The 19,050-nt window shown below is 46.2% G+C and overlaps 1 protein-coding gene across 1 annotated transcript; it reads right to left on the bottom strand.

The window, feature by feature from the left end:
* Positions 1-3,810: 3,810 nt before the first annotated feature.
* On the bottom strand, positions 3,811-16,567 carry LOC146196531 (carbonic anhydrase 13-like). The gene is made up of 8 exons (XM_084596372.1): positions 16,522-16,567; positions 14,577-14,651; positions 12,825-12,989; positions 10,032-10,180; positions 7,617-7,709; positions 6,575-6,802; positions 5,212-5,333; positions 3,811-3,959 (listed from the first exon to the last, which is right to left on the bottom strand). Exons 1-8 carry the CDS (start codon positions 16,565-16,567, stop codon positions 3,869-3,871), a joined length of 969 nt encoding a protein of 322 aa, XP_084452498.1. The 3' UTR covers positions 3,811-3,868.
* Positions 16,568-19,050: the final 2,483 nt, after the last annotated feature.

Genomic DNA, 19,050 nt, shown 5'->3' with positions numbered 1-19,050 from the left:
TGCGTATTCATGGAAGCTTTGGAAGGTTTAGGAAAGATTCAAAATTACTTGCGCCATTTTGAATTTCTTTTTCTTTTCCGCCTCCAGGGCTAGATTAGTGCATATGGTAAGGTAACGCGAAGGTCGGGCTTGGCGGATCAGGTTTTATTGGAGACCTGAAGCCCTGGTCGCACACTGTAGCGAACCACACTCCGCGATGACGATGGGTATCTCCCAGAGAGAGCAGGATGAAGATGAAGCAGCACGTTCAGCCGTGTGGAAGATGAAGCTCCACACAGTGCTCACACTATTTCGCCCGCGCAGTTGAAGCGGCCGGCCTGGCCGCAATTAGTCCGCAGCATTGCGCCGAATAAAAGGCTTCTATGTTTACACTAAGTTTATTTATATGCTTATACTAAGCACTCGTTCACTGTCATAATGGTGCGGTAAATACTTATAGCTCTAGGGCGACCAAAATACTGTAAAATAGTGGTTTCACGAATAATACAGCATGTATTACAATTCCTGACGTTTTGTATCACTGTAAGACGCTTTACTTCAGCAACTGTTGAGCACGTTAGAGCGTGCACGGATCGTTTGTTCCAGGTCTGTGTCATAAACTCGGCAAAAAGCTACCCATACAATTTTTTTTTTTTTTTTTTTTTTTTTTATGGAACAGTGCGTAAAACAGGTTGCAATCCGATTTCTCTCTATTCCTCTCTCCATCTGGGCTCGAATCACTAGAGAGCCCCTTGCGATGGAGCCAAACATTAAAGATGAATTAAAAAAGGGGAGCTATAGGGAGATTTATTTGCTATCTAGTCCACAAAGAAGATATTAAACACGAAATATGAAACATGGGGGAAATACCTATCCGTGTCATACATATTTTATCTGGTGCCCTATATATATATATATATATATATATATATATATATATATATATATATATATATATATATTACGAAGTAGTTTACGTTGGCTTCCGTAATTAAAAGTTGAAGAGAGTAGACTAGACACTTCTTATAGACACATTAATTTGTTGTCGACGTTTCGGTCGGAGCCCAATATATATATATATTCATCCTGGTCGTACATTTTTCTTCAGGCAACACGAAGAGCTTCAACAGTTATTTTTTGTCTTGCGGGGATAGTGTGCGGCAGTCTCTGCAGACTTTATTCACAACGTTCAGGCAGATATGGCCCTCTACTCATTTTCTTTACGAGTGGCTTCATTTTTGCTTGGTTCTGACCAATCGGCTTACATGATGGCGCCGAGCACTAGTCCTCACAAGGGTCAACAAGAAATATGTTAGTTCATTCCCATACCCCAACACCAACAATAGAGTCACTGGTCTCGACTAAAGTAAAGGTAGCTAAAGTGAGCTAGAATATTTTCTCGGCCAATTTTGGTCTCGATACAGTGCTTACCTCGGCTTGTATGTTGGCGCGCGAGTACATGGATAATTTATGTGAATATTACACTCTGACAGCATTAAGGAGACTTCGTGTTCATGAGCTCTGTTTATAATAATTTTTGTGTGACTTGGTATCATATAATATAGACGCACGCATGCTCACATTATAGATCTGAATTAACATTGTTAAGGCATCAAACAAATGCCATTTTCTGTGCGCACGTGGAACAAATATGTAACATTTAAAGTAGAAGAAAAGCGCAACGCCGAATGGGCGTTTGCGGATAGGCACATGGAAGGAACCAGCCTAGAAGCGAAATTGGTTCTGCCATTATGGGGGACACCTAATGTGCGACCACTATTATTTATCAGCAAGAAAAATAGGAAGCTCCTGGCCCTACGGGGTCGGAAATGGTAGGTTCCCGCCATTTTCGGTGGGGGCCAGCCTGCCACCGGGGGTTGTAGGCAGTCATTTCACCCGCCACCGCTTCGGTGGCGGACGTCGGCTATTGCGACGCACGTCTATCTCTCCCTCTGAGAGTCCGAAACTTTTTAAAACTGCCCTTTAGATATAAGCAGGCTTTGTGGTGTGGGATGCAAACATTTCTAGGCTTATGGAATGAAATCCCGTGCGTGAGTTGTGCGCGAGATCTCTCATATTCCACAAGATTCCGCGAGATGTGTTCTAGTCTAGCGTTCCTGCCATCTACAATCCCACACTTGAACGTGCGCCAAGGAATGGCACAGAGCGAAGGTGTACCTTCCAAACACTTGTCAGGGAAAGTGTGACAGATACTGCGCCTTTGTTTTCCTGTAAACCCATTATCATTATATGTAGCACTGCAGCGAACGTTGATAAGAGGCAAACGATGAGAGAAAAGTGATAGGAGAGGAAGGGTTTGGTTTGGTTTGTGGGGTTTAACGTCCCAAAGCGACTCAGGCTATGAAAAATGCCGTAGTGGAGGGCCCCGGAAATTTCGACCACCTGGGGTTCTTTAACGTGCACTGACATCGCACAGCACGCCGGCGCCCAGCTTTTCACCTCCATTGAAAAGCGGCCGCCGCGGCCGGGATTCGATCCCGCATCCTTGGGGGAACAGTAGTCGACCGCCCTAACCACTGCACCACCACGGCGGGGCAGGCTTTCGGCGTTCTCTGAAGAGACATATAAAAGGCCGACTTTTTTTTTTTCTTTTTTATTGCTCCGGTCGCAAGGGCTAGATACATGGCAGAAACAGCTGCTAAACGAAGGGCGTAGGAACTAACGCATCTGAGTGATAGGATTAGCAGAACGGATCAGTGTCAGAGCGAGCCGAAAGTGCATGATACTTTAGATGACTTAGCGAAGAGACTAACGCCAGCTCCGAATCGAAGACGTGTTTTTTTTTTTTTTTTTCGCTTGCGCACAGAAGTATGTATGTGTGTGTGTGAGAGAGAGAAAGAGAGAGAGAGAGATCCCAGCAAACCGCAGATTTCCAGTCGGATTAGAAAGGCGCCGCCACATTGACTATAGGTCAGGCCTGTTCCGCAGAGTATCACCGAAAGCTGATGGCGCCAGATCGAACTTTAGACAGCGGAACTACGTACATACATCAAAAGTTCTAAACCTTGTAAATTTTTAGATGTTTTTTTTTTTTTATTTTTTCTTTTGAAGTAGAAAGATAACTTCTGTGACACAGAAATGATTCCCCAGAGTTGGCGGACATCAGAAATAATTTTATTCCTTTACAAACTTTGTTAAATAAGGTAGCTGGCCATTAGCAATAGCCGTACCAATAGAATTAAGAAAACGCAATTGCCCATTGCGCTGTGGCTGAACTAATTTTTGTCATTTCTGACGGAATTCAAAAATCGCGCCTGCGGAGCGCGTTTTATACGTCCATCGAAACTCGTTACGCTATGGCACATATACCACGTGATCTTCTGTGCCATATGCTTCCGTTGAAGCTGGAAGCAGCCGTGGGCATTGCAACACGGGTGGGACATTGAAGGTCACGTGGCACTCTCGCAACGGAGCGGTGAAGAGTCTGCTTCGTGCTTTGTAGGTACACGATTTTATAATAGCGCCAGATATGGCGAAAATAAGTTCAGCCAGAGCGCGAAGAGAAATCGTACACGAGCCTAGAGTCATCATAGATGGAAAGATCTCTAGACGCTTTGCGTTTCATTGCCATAGCAACATAATGACATTATTTTGATTTCCGAAAATAATAATTAAGATGTGGAAACAGAAGCATAACAGTGCGCGCCCACATCAAGCAAAACAAGAACTACATTTCGTCTACGTGGGATGGCAAAGAAATGATGAGTGTATCATTGTTAAAATGACCCATCCGTCTGTACTTGGCAGCACAGAACGTCACGAAAGATATTAGTTTTGGCGACCAAAGGGCGCACGTGGAAAGTTACACTCGATAAGGTAATTGGCAGAACGTACGAATTTAATCGAGTGGAATTTAAAGTCTGTGACGTCACTTTAGGCTCCGTATTATGTGCCCACCAGATATTAGGGCGGATGCCAAGGCCGTGGTGAAGGTCAGTCGTAATCTGGTAGGCGCAGAGCTGAAAAAAAAAACAGTAACGGAATGGTAAAATCAACCAGCAATCACTTTCAGCAGCAGTGGTTGACACAATGCGAGAAAAGGGTCGTAATTATGATTATGTTTTAGATGCATTACCTGATAAAATATAGCTACAAATTTACAAAAGCCAATACGCTAACTCCAAGATGCAGCGAAGGTGGGAGAGAGTGTTATTTGTATAAAATGAAGCGTGTTCTTACGCTAAACGTTTGAATGCGTCGCTAACTAGCCCAGCATTTTACACTTGTGCAAGAGATGGCCGCGTTCAAACAGGCATTCCAATACGTTAATTTGCAGTCACGGGATTAAAAACACATTACGAATTGCGTTAGCCGCTTCCTATAGCAGAACGCACTGTAGTGTGAAAATATCCCCGATTCGTAAGCGCAACGCGTTTGCATTCGAGTTTGCACCTATAGTACATGCCTGCAAGGTAGTTTCACGGCACAGTTAGTGTTATTGAGAAGAAGCCAGCTTGCAGAAGACTACTCAACTTAGCGTAGACAAATTCAGCAAACCATTTCTTTGTTGAGCTGTGTGTGTATCGGGAGTGCCCGGTTAAAAGAATAACTTGAAAAAAAAAAAAAAAGAAAACAGAACAAAACAAAACAAACAAACTGTTTTCGAATGTACATGGCGATGTACCCGCGCTCCATGCTTGCCACAAGCAATGCAGCCGTCCTCTCCGAGCACGCTCTCCCCGAGGGGGCTTCGCGTTTTCGTCGAGCTAGCTTGTCGCTGTATTTTGATGTATTTAGTACGCAATGCGTGTACTAAGCTTGAGCATAAGCCAGTCTTCCTCTTTACATTGGGACCATTTAGTTTTGACAACCTGCGTTTGAGATTAGGATCACCGTGACTGGAAACAAGCGGCGATTGTTGCATTATGCTAAATCGGAAATGCATGCTAATTTAAATTTTAAAGTCGTCGGCTGCTGAACAGGACCGAAATATGAATGGAGCCTCCTTTATATCAGTATTACAGATGCGATATGTACAGCCTTTGTTAAAATTTTAGAGCTCGGGAGGCTTGATTTTAAGACATGGCTTATGGCTCGTAATGCATTCCTAGTATTCCAAATCTCCTGAAAGTGAGATTTTTTATCCTACCATCTCTAATGGGAATCGCTTCGAAGATTGCTAAAGGAGCCCTACTACGCGACTTAGAAGCAAACTTCCTTGGTTCCAAGCTTTTGATGGCGGCTGTATACATGGCTAATTTTGGGGCCTACCTGAACGTCCTGTACATCATGCGGGTTCGTCCGATCTCCTGAAGGGGTCTCAGATTGGCCACCAAGGGTCTGTTGCACGAGAACACCTCTGGGAAGGCGAACAGTTGCCGGAGCTGCCTCACCTGCGAGCGTACGCCAGTCGATGAGGAACGTGAAGTCGAGGCATCACGTCCATACTGCCTCGTGGCATGTACCGGGAGATTGATCATAACCGGAGGATAAGAAAAGCTCGATGAATTTGTTCTGGTATGCCGAATTAGCGTATTGTTTCAGTACTCAACAAAAAGTTATTTTTCCGCATACACTGCATGATTATCTTCTACTCTTCCTTGTACTCTAATTTCTTTGCAGCATGCCAAAGGAAAGTACGCTTTGATATTTTCATATAAATCAGACCTCAATTCACGAAACGAGACATTTCTTGTGTTGGGAACAACATAGAGTTACAGGTACTCTTATGGCGAACGCGCGAGGAGGTGTTCTTTCTCTAAAGCCGAGTTCCTGCTGTCAGAGCTGGATGTGCAAGCAAAGTGGCGTAAGCAAAAAGGGACCTGGTGGTGAGGCTACGAATGTCTGTTATTTAGGTTTCGCAGTCGGGTCGGACGCACAAGGACTCTGAAGAGAGCGGCCACATGATCCTGTGTTCCCCGTAAGAGTGGACGTCTGTGTACAATGCTAAACTGGAAAAACTTGACTGGTTTGAGCTTCTCTGGACGCTGTCCGGAACTTGAACTTCGCGTGAGAAAAAAAAGTAATCATTATATACATAATCATACTAGGGAACGATCAATTTTGAGGTTCAGAATGTAAACGGGACTTTACTGTGCAGATCAGATAAACGCAATGCGACATGCTATTGAATGGAAGTTCTCTGCTTTTAATTAAACTGCTTTCCTCTCTCTTTCTACTGAACGAACCCGCTGACACATGCTGTGGCACGCAGGCCGCTGTCAACCTGTCACGTAACCCATGTCACGTGGGGTAAGTATCGACCAGTCTCTGAAGATCCGCTGAAGAAAAGCAAAAAATCCAGGAAGAAACGAAAAGGACAGGGGTAAAGCTTCAGCAAGATGTTGATTCAATATCCCGTTCAATCGACTGGGTTTCCTGACGCAGGTATGCTTAGCAGAATGGAAGCATGACGTTATGATTGATATAGCGCCGCGCTGTAACAAGAAGTGTCTTGCTAAATGTAATGTGACAGGGGAAGAGAAGTAGGAGATATACCCTCTCTCTGTTTCATTCTGGAGCAGAATGAGAGTTACGTGAGTTTCCTCCAAATAGAATGGCACTTAGTGGTGGCTGGTCGGAGTGAGTAATTAAAATGCTTGCACCTACGGTGGACATGCACGCGGCACTGTACCTGTTCCCTGCCGATGTAGGTGGGCTCCCGGAAGACAATCCACATCACGTTTTCGGTGCAGGGCGGCACAGTACGCGACCCTTCGTACATGTAGTAGTTTCGCGTGTCGTTGGGCAGGAAGGCGACCAGGCGCAGAGGTAGCGCCGGTTCGGTGCGCTCCAACGCGTACTGCACAGAACTCAGCGAGGAGATCAGGGTGCGCAGCAGCGGGTTTCGATGCCGCACCGTCTGCGCCGCAGGGTACCATCAAAGAGGGAGAGAGAAAAAACAACCGGTGTTAGATGCACACACTCATCTGCACACAGGCGATAGCTGTAGTGGCTATTAGACGTTCACCTATTGAACAGCGGGCATACACAAGTGACAAGGATGTAATGGAGCGAGTCGGCAGGAAACGTTTACAGGTGTGTATAGTAGAAAACAAATTTACTACAGGGCTGCGTTGAGATTTAGGCTCCTGGTACTAATACCAGCGGAGAGACCGTGCACATATCCGTCATACTTGCTGACATTTCAGGCGATTAGTATGCGGAACTTGGATGATTGCTTCTTTTTTGCTCCGAAAGGTCGCATTCCGTAAATCTTTGCTGTCGAGTGGGTACGCACTTTTGTGAGAGGCGGACACACACACGCGCGCGCGCGCGCGCGCGCACACACACACACACACACACACACACACACACACACACACACACACACACACACACACACACACACACACACACACACACACACACACACACACACACACACACACACACACACACACACACACACACACACACACACACACACACACACACACACACACACACACACACACACACACACACACACACACACACACACACACACACACACACACACACACACACACACACACACACACACACACACACACACACACACACACACACACACACACACACACACACACACACACACACACACACACACACACACACACACACACACACACACACACACACACAGGTACATCATGTTTCTGTGGGAAGATAGCGTTTTGGTTAGGTGATTATACCTTGAACTGCGTGGAGAGAGCGACATAAGCCGGAGGGCACTCCTTGCAGTCCACCCGCGCGGACGGCGTCCGCAGTCGAAACGTCATCTGGACCTGCGCCAGCGGAATTGCAAATTTTCGTCGACACTGTCTCCTTCGAGAGGAACTTGTGTCTCAAGCAAAAAGAAAGGGATCTTGCTTGGCAGGTGACAACGGCGGCAAGTGAGAATAAACATACTTATCTTATCTTACATACTTATCCATTGAGATCACCAACTAGCCCAACAAACATACATACATTGGTGATCCATTGAGATCACCGAAGTAGTAGTGCAGACAGACATGTACAGAGGGAGGAAGACAACTACATCTCAATGGATCACCATTCATCAACTGTCTCCTTCGCGCCTTTCCGGAAACCGCGCGATGGAGGGATTGTAAAAAGATGGCGATTAAGCACATTTGAGAAACATCCGTGAATGACTTACGTTGTTCGTGACAGTCGTTTTGACGTGCGAACTGATGCACAACGCTTTTCTCAATTGTAATGTGATGTAATAACTACTTTATTCTTCCACCATGCAGATAAGGAATTCCCCTAGTCCCCGTCCCCAACACGCAGGCCTAAGGGACGGAAGCCGAGACATCCGCGATTAGGAGCAGACAAAGAGGTCTTGGTTCTTCGCGGCTTCTTCCGCCAGGCGGATGGCTTGTTTCTGTGGAGCAGGGACCTCGCTCCGCAGCAGGGCTTCCCAGGCTTCTCTAGAGTTTATAGAGTTTTATGCGCTAGCCCCTGAAGAGCTAGCGCATTCCCAGATTAAGTGGTGGAGGTCATTTATCATTTTGTATTTATTGTTTTTTCTAACGCCCACCTGGACATAATATACCAAGACCGCGAGTTTACGAAGTTCCCAGCTTGCAATCTGCTGAGACACCTATTAGATCCAACCAACTCAAAATCCCAATCGGGAATTAGATTATCAAAAGCCAGGCGTGCGTTTAAATGTACAGACTCGGAATTTATGGACACACTAATCACGATGTACATTGGCGATACTCATAGCACACCCCTCTCAGAGTACGACGGAGCTCCCAACGAGGAACTGGACGCACCCATCATGGAGGCGGAGGTCAGGGCAGAAATATTGGCACTAAAGACGAAATCGGCCCCGGGCCCTGACGGGGTCACTAACAAAATTTTAAGAAACCTGGATGATGACTTCATCAGCGCTCTTACTGAGTATATGTAAGAAATTTGGACTAAAGGCCACCTGCCTCGGCAGTGGAGGTCGGCAAACGTAATTCTGATCCCAAAGTCAAGAAAACCCTCGAAACTAGAAAATCTAAGACCTATTTCTCTAACCTCATGCACGGGGAAATTGATGGAACACGTAGTCCAGACCAGACTGATGGGCTTTATGAAAAAAAAAAAACGACCTGTGGCCTCACGCCATGGTCGGCTTCCGACCGGCTTCCGATCGGGCATGTGCACGCAGACGTGATGCTCCGACTCAAACACGACATAATCGACTTGCAGTCTAGAGACGCCAGCGTGATTCGCGGCCTGGACTTTTCTCAATTGTCTCTCATAATGACCCCATGCCTCTTTTAACTGGTAGTGGGTGGAGCGGAAAAAACAACAACAAACTAATTACCTTCATCAGGCATACAGCTTAAATTGAAAAACACGATATGAGGAAGCACTAGTATAATTCTCAGGTGACGTTCGAAAGATGATTGATGGTCATTTGGAAGAAATATCTGATAAAAAAGGCACCTTTTTTAAAACGCACCACGACATTGCTGTAGAGTATGCACTGTAGTGATTAAGCACTTGTGGCAATCAAGAAGGTTTTGTAATTACATGCTAGGTGCGCTTCCAAGCAAGCCCTATGCTCATGCCTGATGCTTGGCCCGCATACTAGACCTGATTTTGCATCTACAGACTGTCGCATTACCTATAGAGAGATAAGAACCTCAACGTACTAACGCCAGTCCGCGCATGCCAGCAATTTGCTCGTACTGAAAAGCACATTTGACGCAAGGATAAGACACCATTCATAAACAAAAAAGCTGATGTTCCTAAAAAGAGGCTCCCTAACTCATGAAACAGCCTACCTTCGTTACTTCGCGGTCAAGCGCCTTGCACCTGATAGCACCCAGGACAGGTGTGAGGGGGTTGACCACGCCGCGACATTGTATCGATGCTGCTGCTTGGAGAGCCTTCTTTGAAGGGCATCTTCAAATACGTTCTTAAGCAGTATGCGACACAAAAAACGTCGCAGGAGAAAAAGAGAAGAGGGAAACGTGCACATTCAAAAGAGTAGTTGGTCTCTATAGGTATACAGTGTTTGCATATGTCTGCAATGCTGAAAAACATTCAAGATAAAAAATTAAACAAATCCAAACAGATGACTTATGGTTTTGACCACTCACCTCAACGGCGTAGCTGAGCGCGTCGATGATGTGTTCGCTACCGCTGTGGTCATCGCGGCCCCAATGGAACTCGGCTTGATCGAAAACGTACTCTTCCGTCAGGACGCCGCCCGTCACGATCGGCTTGGGCATCGAAGACCGCACCCGCACTGCACCCGCATAAGACTCAGCACCGCAGGTGTGGACAGCAAAAGGGGTGAGCAGCGTACGGGCACAATGTTTAGGCAATTAGACAATAGCATGACTGCTAGATACACTTTCCATTCATATATACGCCGCTTCTTTTTTTTTTTTTTTTTTATTGTGAATATCTATACCTAAAGCGGTTTGGTTTGGTTTGCGGGATCTTATGTCCCAATGCGACGCAAGTTATGAGAGACGCCTACACGTAAAACAATAATGTTCATATGTCAAGCATAACAATTTTGGACAATGCCAGTAGTTCATGCTCCTTTCAACCAACGGAGAATTACTGTGAAAATTTACAACGAAAGGGTGGAGAGGACATTAATTATCCTTGACTGAGTGCACAGATGAAATCATTTTTCTTATGCACTCTTGTGCACGTGTCCGTATGAAATCCCAGTTTTTTCCTCAAAAATAAACTTATCCTTGACTGAGTGCACAGATGAAATCATTTTTCTTATGTACTCTTGTGCACGTGTCCATATGAAATCCCAGTTTTTTTCCTCAAAAATAAACTTTAACCTGAGGAAGACCTATTGCTTATAATTATTTGTCCAAGCATATCGACGCGTGTCTTAATAAAGACAATGAAACCGCTGCCCAGCTGCACGATCTGCCTCATTAATGCGAAAGCATTAGTAGGCTATGTTGACACCGAAAGCGTCAGCAAAATGTGCCCCCGGAAGTTGGTCCTCTCGTGACATCATCACCAAGTGACGTCATCAGTCAGTGACCGGATGAGGGTTGTAAGTCATGGTATAAGGAAGTTCTCTCTCATCAGCGAGTCATGAGTCGTGTGACATGAAAGTGTCGAGTCATGTAATTCATGAGTCATGGATCACCAAGACAAAGTGCTGAGTCATGCTATGTGGGCAAGTAGATGTAGAAAGGCGTCGACTAGGAGCCACCAACGTCGCGCGAACGCTAATTCCTCCGTATTCTCTCAATGCAGTTTCTGTAGTGATCACAAGTTTTTTCTCGGCCAGGCAACCAGTCGCTGCCGTCTGCTCTCCCCGTTAAAGGTTGGTTTATGGAGTTTAACTTACAAAATCGACTCAGGCTATGAGAGACGCCGTAGTAGAGGGCTCCGGAAATTTTTACCACCTGGTGTTTTTTACCGTTCACTGACATCGCATAGGGTCGCTTAGGGTAACAAACTGGATTCCAAGGGAAGGAAAGCGCAGCAGGGGGCGGCAGAAAGTTAGGTGGGCGGATGAGATTAAGAAGTTCGCAGGGGTCAAGTGGATGCAGCTAGCACAGAACCGGGTTAAGTGGAGAAATATGGGAGAGGCCTTCGCCCTGCAGTGGGTATAGTCAGGCTGATGATGATGATGACATCGCATAGCGCATGTGCGCCTTGCTTTCCACCTCCATCGAAAAGCGGCCGCTGCGGCGGGAATTAGATCCCGCATCCTTGGGCACAGCAGCCGAGCGCCCTATGCACTGCACCACCGCGGAGGGGCTTTTCTCTGTTAAAAAAGCAGGCTGAATGTAACTGCGTACTTTTACAAAGTCTAACCGCATTTTAAAGTGCAGAATCTTGAACTGAAATTCGAGGTCCATGCACTTTAAAGTGCAATTCTGCAAGGCGGCCTTTCCACAAGACTCCGTTGAGCCAAACAAGATAGCAGACCGCGTGCTACATGACACGGAGGCTGGAGACGACCCCTGTGTGACATACGGCAGTGCTCTGCATTTCGCTTCATCTTTTATTTTTTATTTTTTTTGCACATCTATCTCGCTGTTATATTTTAGCATTCATAGAGATCTCCACCATCTTGAACCATGGGATATATGGAAAATCTCGCCTGCAAAAAGATACACAGAAGCTACTACTTACCGGAAAATATCTACCCCAATATTCACGACTGGTAACGGTGCCACCTCTGCAGTTGTCAAGCCACATCGGGCAGAAAGGTCTGCGCAAGCTAGAGCAGAGGACTATTAGCCGTTTGCTGAGCAGAGGGTGTGCCGTCAAAGGTCTCTTACGGATAGTGGAACTATACGTTCGTAGCGGCACTGACACTTGTTTGTCACCTTCTACTCGATCTGTTGGTACTGAAGGTATCACGCACGTAGCAGAACAAGGCGTCTAAGTGGATAGGTCACATTATACGCTTCTCGAGCTATGTATAACATTTCTTAAAACGCACGGAACCTGCGGTGCTTATTACCGAATGTGACGTCGGGCTCTCTCAGGCTGCTCGCACAGCGCAACTGACATCCGCAAGTTGCGGATAGGGTGAAAGGGGAAGGGGTATAAACACAAGCAGACGTTGTCATTGCACAGAGCGTTGTAGAGCTCCCATGACCTGGAAGAAAAACTGAGCGGCCAGAAAGCCAGTTTCAACAGTCAAGTTAGAAGTGGCTAGCTCACTTCTGAGAGAAGTTAATACTTTTTTGGCGTCATAAAAGCTAAAAAAAAAAAAGGACACGTTAATAATTCGCTATCCGTTATAAGCAACATGACCACCGCGGACACCGTAACCGTCGCGCCGCTCCCCACGCAGCTGCCGGATGTGTATCCAAGAAACGCGCAGCATGGCATACAGCTAGTGAGTGACAGCTGCAGCGTATACATCCGGAATGTGCATAGGGCATACACACGTGTTCTGCCCGTGTTGGAGACGACAGGGTTGGCTAGCGGTGTGGAGAAGTGCTTGAAGTGTAGCGGGGGCACCGTGATGCCGATGGACTTGTGCGGCAGCAGCAGCACGGGCGACTGCTTAGGGCCGTTGCAGCTACTCCACTCCTGGCCCCACTCCCGGGGAACTGCGTGAAGCCGCCGAATCAGTAAGTCATCACATCCGTTTCCTGCTATGTAGCTGACGTAGAAAACAGTATAAGCCGTAACAAGGCGCTAGAGAGAAAGTCTATTTTAACCTGCTGGCCAAGGGAAACGTCACTAAGAAAGGGCACTTATCGCTGCCAGTACGAAAAAAGTTCTAAAAACTTCCTTCCCGTCTTACGAAATAATTAGGCGCACAGAGCAACAGAAATTCATATTTACTGAAAAGGGACAATTTCTGGCTATATAGTGCTCTTGTCATCTTCGGAAACCAGTTCTGAGGACGCGCTTCATTTAGAGGCGAATTTATGTCATTGAGCGGTCTGGAAATTGTAATCAACAAGAGTATAACAGACGCCATCGCTACTAACCGTGACAAATCATTTTCAGCCATGAACGAAGTGTCAGCTGATTCAAAGGATGACCGAAAAAGCGTCTGCCTCAGTTTTTTTCTGGTGTCTATCGTAATACACTCACGCTCAGAAAAGGGTGGACATATAGTCTTATGTGGTAGTATGAGCTGTAATCACAAACAGCACGATGAAATTGCGAGCGCGGATAATGGGTGACTATATCTTGATGTAGCACACGAAGTCTTATGAGAGGCTTTGCGTAGCTTGTTTTTGTCAATCTTGGAACCTGTAATTCACCTTACGCAGTTCACGGATACTGTAGAGTGTGCAAACACTGCGTCCTGTACTTGCACAATTATTTCCTGTCTCCCCTGTCTTGACTGTATACGTTGGAGAACACCCAGAAGGATCTTATCCCTTGAAGGGAAACTTAACATATCTTGCGCAACTGCGCGATGCTGACATCCGCCAACAAATATACATAAATACTCCGCAATGAGAGCCAACAGCTCGGCTGCTACTTTCCGTCTGTACTTCAACGTGATAACGTTAAAGGTCTCACTCTCCAGAAAATTCGGCGCAGGTGCTGTGAGCAAAAAATGACGGGCATATGGCTCTGACAGGCGGTAGCTGGCAGGTGAAGTGGCCGTGCACTGACTGCATGTCCGGTTATATGACGTAACGAGACCACGTGACATGAACGGGTTGGCAGGCGCGGCCAACTCGGGCTACGCTTCTTAGATAGGAGGGTGAGGTCGGAATCCAGCCTTACAGGACCCTTGATAATAATGCTGTATCTTACGCTGCTCCTATAGGTCCCGCAGGCAAATTTGTACAGCTTGGTTGTAGCGGCGACTTATATCTAGGTAGGACGGTTTTTCACGTAATGCGGAACGTTACGACTGTATGCTTTTGAGTATGTGTGAAATATTAGATGCACAAATTAAATGATGGTGTTTAGTCGAGTAACAAAGTGTATGTACGCGAACCAGGATCCACAAGGGAAGCCGCAGACGGGATTCATTACTTTGCTCGTCATGCTCCTAAAAGTGCAGCTCAAGTGTCCCCCAATTTTTTTACTCTCTTTCGAAGTTTAAAGAAACGCAAAAAAGAACTGAAAAGAAAGCGTTAACAACTCTTCAGAGGGCTGAGAACGCGCTAGCCGTCAGCTTGGTCGGCGCGATTCGTGCGTCTTCAGTGACAGTACGGTATACTTACTGATCGGCTGGGGCCCGGGAACATGGCAACGGGGGACGTAGTAGTGCCACCTCTCGTGCACCATTCCCTGCACAACTTCAAAAGCCAAACGCGAGAAGGGTTCGTGAGCGGCGAGAGGGGGCGTTTTTAGGCAAATGGGTTTGTCGTGTGTCGCCACTCCCATCCATGTAGCCACGCTTTTTTGTATCATTTGGTCAGTATATGATGGAAGGCAAGGGGTCAGTGGACGGCCTATAAGGGTGAACTTAAGGCGATGGACTAATGCGTATACATATATACAGAATGAAAGGGAAGCTGAGAAAACCGACGTCTGGGACCTAATGTGGGCTGTGAAAAAGAAAAAAAAAGGAAAGAGAAAAGGGGGGGGGGGGGGGGTATGAAGGTAGGTGATGGGAGGGGCTGGACTGATGGGTGCTTTAACAATGACATGGTGCAGGAAAGCTTCACACGGACCCACAGGTTCGCTGCTTTAGCTTTGTACCCAGAAGCCTCCTTCTAAAGCAGTCTTCTTAAGGACTGATCCAGCTTGCACGTGCTAGATTCTTTTTGTTTTTGTTTTTTACAAGAATCGCGAGTGCGTTTATTTACTACAGGTTCTCTTGTTTAAGCACGACCGTTGAAACATTTCATGGCAGTGAGCACGAGTTCTGTGCAACAGAAACCGATGTCCTCGAAAAAGAAAAGAAAAGAAAGATTGAGAATTGCCGCATAAAACATTTTTCAGCTTCGCTGTGGTATTTAGAGTGTGCGGCGTAAAATCCTGAGAGAATTTGGATTGGAAAACATTTATTGTCATTATTGATCTTTACGTGCGCACTTCGGGACAGTGGCTGTCGGGTCTGGGTTCCCACCGGTAAAGAGAAGGGACTGGTAGTAACTGGTGGTAGCTCTTTTTTCCAGTTCCATAGAATGTGATCATATCCGACCATTTCTCCTCATTCTTTGCAAGTTTGCAAGTTGGATTGTATTATGCTGGGTGCATGTGTGTTTGTTCGGATTGGCTAAAGAAGGCTCGCATCTGGAGCCGACGGTTTTCCAAGCTTCGCTCTCCTTGTTCTCTCTTGGCTTAGCTATTGGCTTCATTTGGCTTGCAGACGTCCGCAACTATCTTTTGCAACAACTATTTCTGCAAGAACGACCACTCGGAATAGGCTCGTATAAATGGTTGTCGCTTGCTTTTACAAAACCTATCAGTGCTTACCCTATTGCGGTAAGGCACAGAATTCAGCGAGGGCAGTACTTGCCGCTGCTGCTGCTGTCAAGCCTGGAATTTCTCTTCTTCAGCCGGCACTAGAAGCAACGGCGTGACGGCTGCATCAAGTGATTTACTGAGTGTTCGCGCACTGGGGCAGCATTCTCCCACCTAGCCAAAATTATCGCAGCTCAGGTTGAAAGCTAAGAAAGGTTTTATGGATGGACCTGCTGATCACACCGATCAGCTTGACAAACGTGACATCACGATTGACTAAGTATCGAGAAGTCATGTTTCACGATGTGTCACGACATGTGACATGCCCCGTTTTAATTTGCGCGACTAAACCGGATCGGGTGACGCTGGGCAGCGCCAAAATGTCCTTGAAATAGTTATGACTGTAAAAAAGGCAGGAAAATTTCGCAGAACTGCAACACCATCTATTGTTAATTCACATCCGGGGCAAACGGGAGTATGTTTTGCTTTGTAAAAATCAAATGAATGAGTTAAAATGAATAAATTACAATTTTGCCATCAGGATAGAGTTAAAAGCGTTAGTGATGGAGTTTTATTTCTATTTTAATGAGATCATGTCCTCGTTATAGATGGAATCATGTCCTTGTTATAGATAGGACAATATATCAGCCGCTGGAAGGGTTGAGGGCTACTGAAGCTGCGCGGATTTGAGAACGCCTATATGAACTGCCGCTGCGCCCTGTGCCTATGAGAGTATGACGGTATTCGACAACGTACCAGCAATTTGCATGATAAGGACAAGAACGAGCCTTTTTCTGTCCATGGTGAGGGTCCGAGAAGGGAGACAGGCCGCACAATTTGGTTAGCAGCGCCGGTACATAGCCAGCTGACAAGCTCGACGCTAGGTGTCAGCACGCGTGTGCTCTGAAAGGGAAGCAGAAACAAAAGAAAACAAAACACTCAAGCGGTCAGGCCCACTTCGTCAGTCCAGTCACGTCCTTTTTAAAACCAGTGGCTCATCCTTTAACTGCTCCAGTTCTGCGCTAGTTGCTATCACACCATCCCCACAAAGTTTAGGAAACTTTGTCTGTCTGGATCCCCGCTGAATCTTGCCGAACTCTCCTTAGTATTCTGCTCTGCTACCCAAACGGACTATCGGCTATACGCACTGCGCGCCAAGCCTAGGTTCACTGAGTCTTCAATTTCAGCTAGGATATCAACGCATGGGTCTCCTTGGTTTCTTAACGCATCCTGCTCTCTTTTTTGCCTTTTAACGCTAAAACTCCCATTCCCGCGCAACTTCGTGCTGTCCGACTTCGATTCCAAACGTTTTTGTTGGCTCGTAAGTTTAAGCTCCATTGGTGAATGTTTGCTAGGGGCTACTGTCAAAACATTTTCTTCTGAGGATCATTGATGAGCCAATTTCCGTGGCCTGATAGTGCCCACCGAATTCACACCACCGCGGTTTTAGTCTCCTACTTATTTATCTCGAGTGGTTCGGATCTGCGAGTACTAATTGCCCAGCTAGCTAGCTGCCCTCCCTTGTGGCTTCCTCTACCTCACTATCATAAACTATTGTTCTCTTTAAAGAGTGTTGAACACTACTTTAGATTTCTTCATACTCATTTTTTAGACTTATCTTTTGCGTTTCGCGTGCTTTGGCCTGTGGTAATGTATTGCTGCTCATCCCTTGAGCAACAGTGTCAGTAGATCGCAGTTGCTATAGCTTGCCTTCCATTAACTGCCGTCTCCTGCTCTTCCCAATACGACTATTTAATACTCCTTGTTAACATGTAGCGAATAACACCGGTGAGATCGTGTCACTCCGCCTCACTCACGCTGAGGCAGATAGGAGGTATCACCTGTCGACCCCATCGGTCACTCCACTGGTGTTGTATTTCTTCAGCATATACATTCAGATGGCTGATGATGAGCCACGTAACACGTCAGCGGCAGGGGCTCGGCATACCAAGCTCGAAGGAATGCCACAATACCTAAGCTTATGATTAGTTAAGGCAGGTGGAGTTAGTGCAGTAGAAGGACGATGTACAAACACACAACTGTCGGCGCGTTCGGCCATCTGGTGCCATTCGGGTCACTTTCTCTGCTTCGCGCTATTAGAAGGCAGCTGAAAACACCATGAGAGAGAGTCTGGATATATGCGAACAGCAGCCACCTGCACCTAAGGGATGCCGATGGCTGTGAGAAAAGATGGACAACCCCACTCGAAGCTTAAAAACGATTGAACCACGTGAAAGATGAAGGCAAGGGTTAAATGAGGGAGTCGGAAAAGCAGTTATGGTTATCCGAGGTGGCATCTAATTTGCAATGCTGGCTCAAAAGGGTAATTGAACAATGCCCTTCTTTTACGCGCTCCTGGGAACAGGACAGGACGATGAAATTCGAAGGTGATTCCCGGTAACTTATTTTAGGCTACAGCAACGAGCTGCTGAATGCGTTGTATTTTCATTTCACAGATAATGTATTGGAAAACTTGTGAATGTCCACGGCCATGAGGGGTCAGATTGCAAATCACGACGATTGTCTGCCGATTTCGGGACAAGTAAAAAAAGAAGCAGAAAATCGTGGTTGCACGTGCGTTTTGGTCTAGCGCAGGTGAGAAACCGCCTGGCCGCAATTCTTACCTCCACCGGCGAGCTTGAGACGCCTTCATGCTGTGCACAACAGGACGCTGCATTATCCTCGTCCTCTTTCTCTTCGCTGCTTCTGTTGTGAAACGCTAGCAAAGCAACTTCACCGTTGTTCGAATGGTGCTCCCGTTGTTCGAGTTCAGATAAAATGATAAGGAAAGAGGCACGAATTATTCATTATGCAAAACGGATTTTTTATATGGTTGTTTATTGCCTGTGAGCATAAGTAGAGTTGTCAAGGAAAAAGAAAAGGTTAATACGCAGTGGCTGACTTGTGTTTGCGTCCGTCTCTCTTGTTCTGTCTGTGTTGCAAGGGCGCTGTAGTCTAAGAAAAAGAAAAGGTTTGGGGGTAAGGGGGTGTAAAGTTATTAAAGGTAGGCCGTTTTAAGGAAGCCAAGGAGGGAACGATGATTAGGCCCCAGCTTCCAAGTCAAGGGGGTAAAGCGCGGCGAGGAAGTTGTGCTGCACTCGTGTAGTGCCATCATGGTGCTCCCATTGTTGCCTGTACTAATTAGTGGGTGCTTGCTAATAAAATTAGTTACCTATTTTCACATTACTAGCACAAAAAACTAAAGATTAAATTTATGGAGGGGTAAAAATCGGAATAAGAAATGTTTAGCATTGAATTTTGTTACATTTGTAAATTTTGAGCGTT

The sequence above is a fragment of the Amblyomma maculatum genome, chromosome 3 (assembly GCF_055883805.1).
Source record: "Amblyomma maculatum isolate TAMU_Amacu chromosome 3, ASM5588380v1, whole genome shotgun sequence".
NCBI classification, from domain to species: Eukaryota; Metazoa; Arthropoda; class Arachnida; order Ixodida; family Ixodidae; genus Amblyomma; species Amblyomma maculatum.
This window is presented reverse-complemented; position numbering and strand designations above follow the sequence as displayed.

Bases quoted from the DNA above. Each gene is read 5' to 3' on its own strand.
- LOC146196531 (XM_084596372.1), bottom strand. From the start codon at position 16,567: ATGGACAGAAAAAGGCTCGTTCTTGTCCTTATCATGCAAATTGCTG. The intron at 7,710-10,031 runs GTGAGTGGTCAA...CCGCTGGCGCAG, and splicing joins CGCTCAGCTACGCCGTTGAG to GTCCAGATGACGTTTCGACT. The intron at 3,960-5,211 runs GTAGGCCCCAAA...TTTTTTTTTCAG, and splicing joins ATGATGTACAGGACGTTCAG to CTCTGCGCCTACCAGATTAC.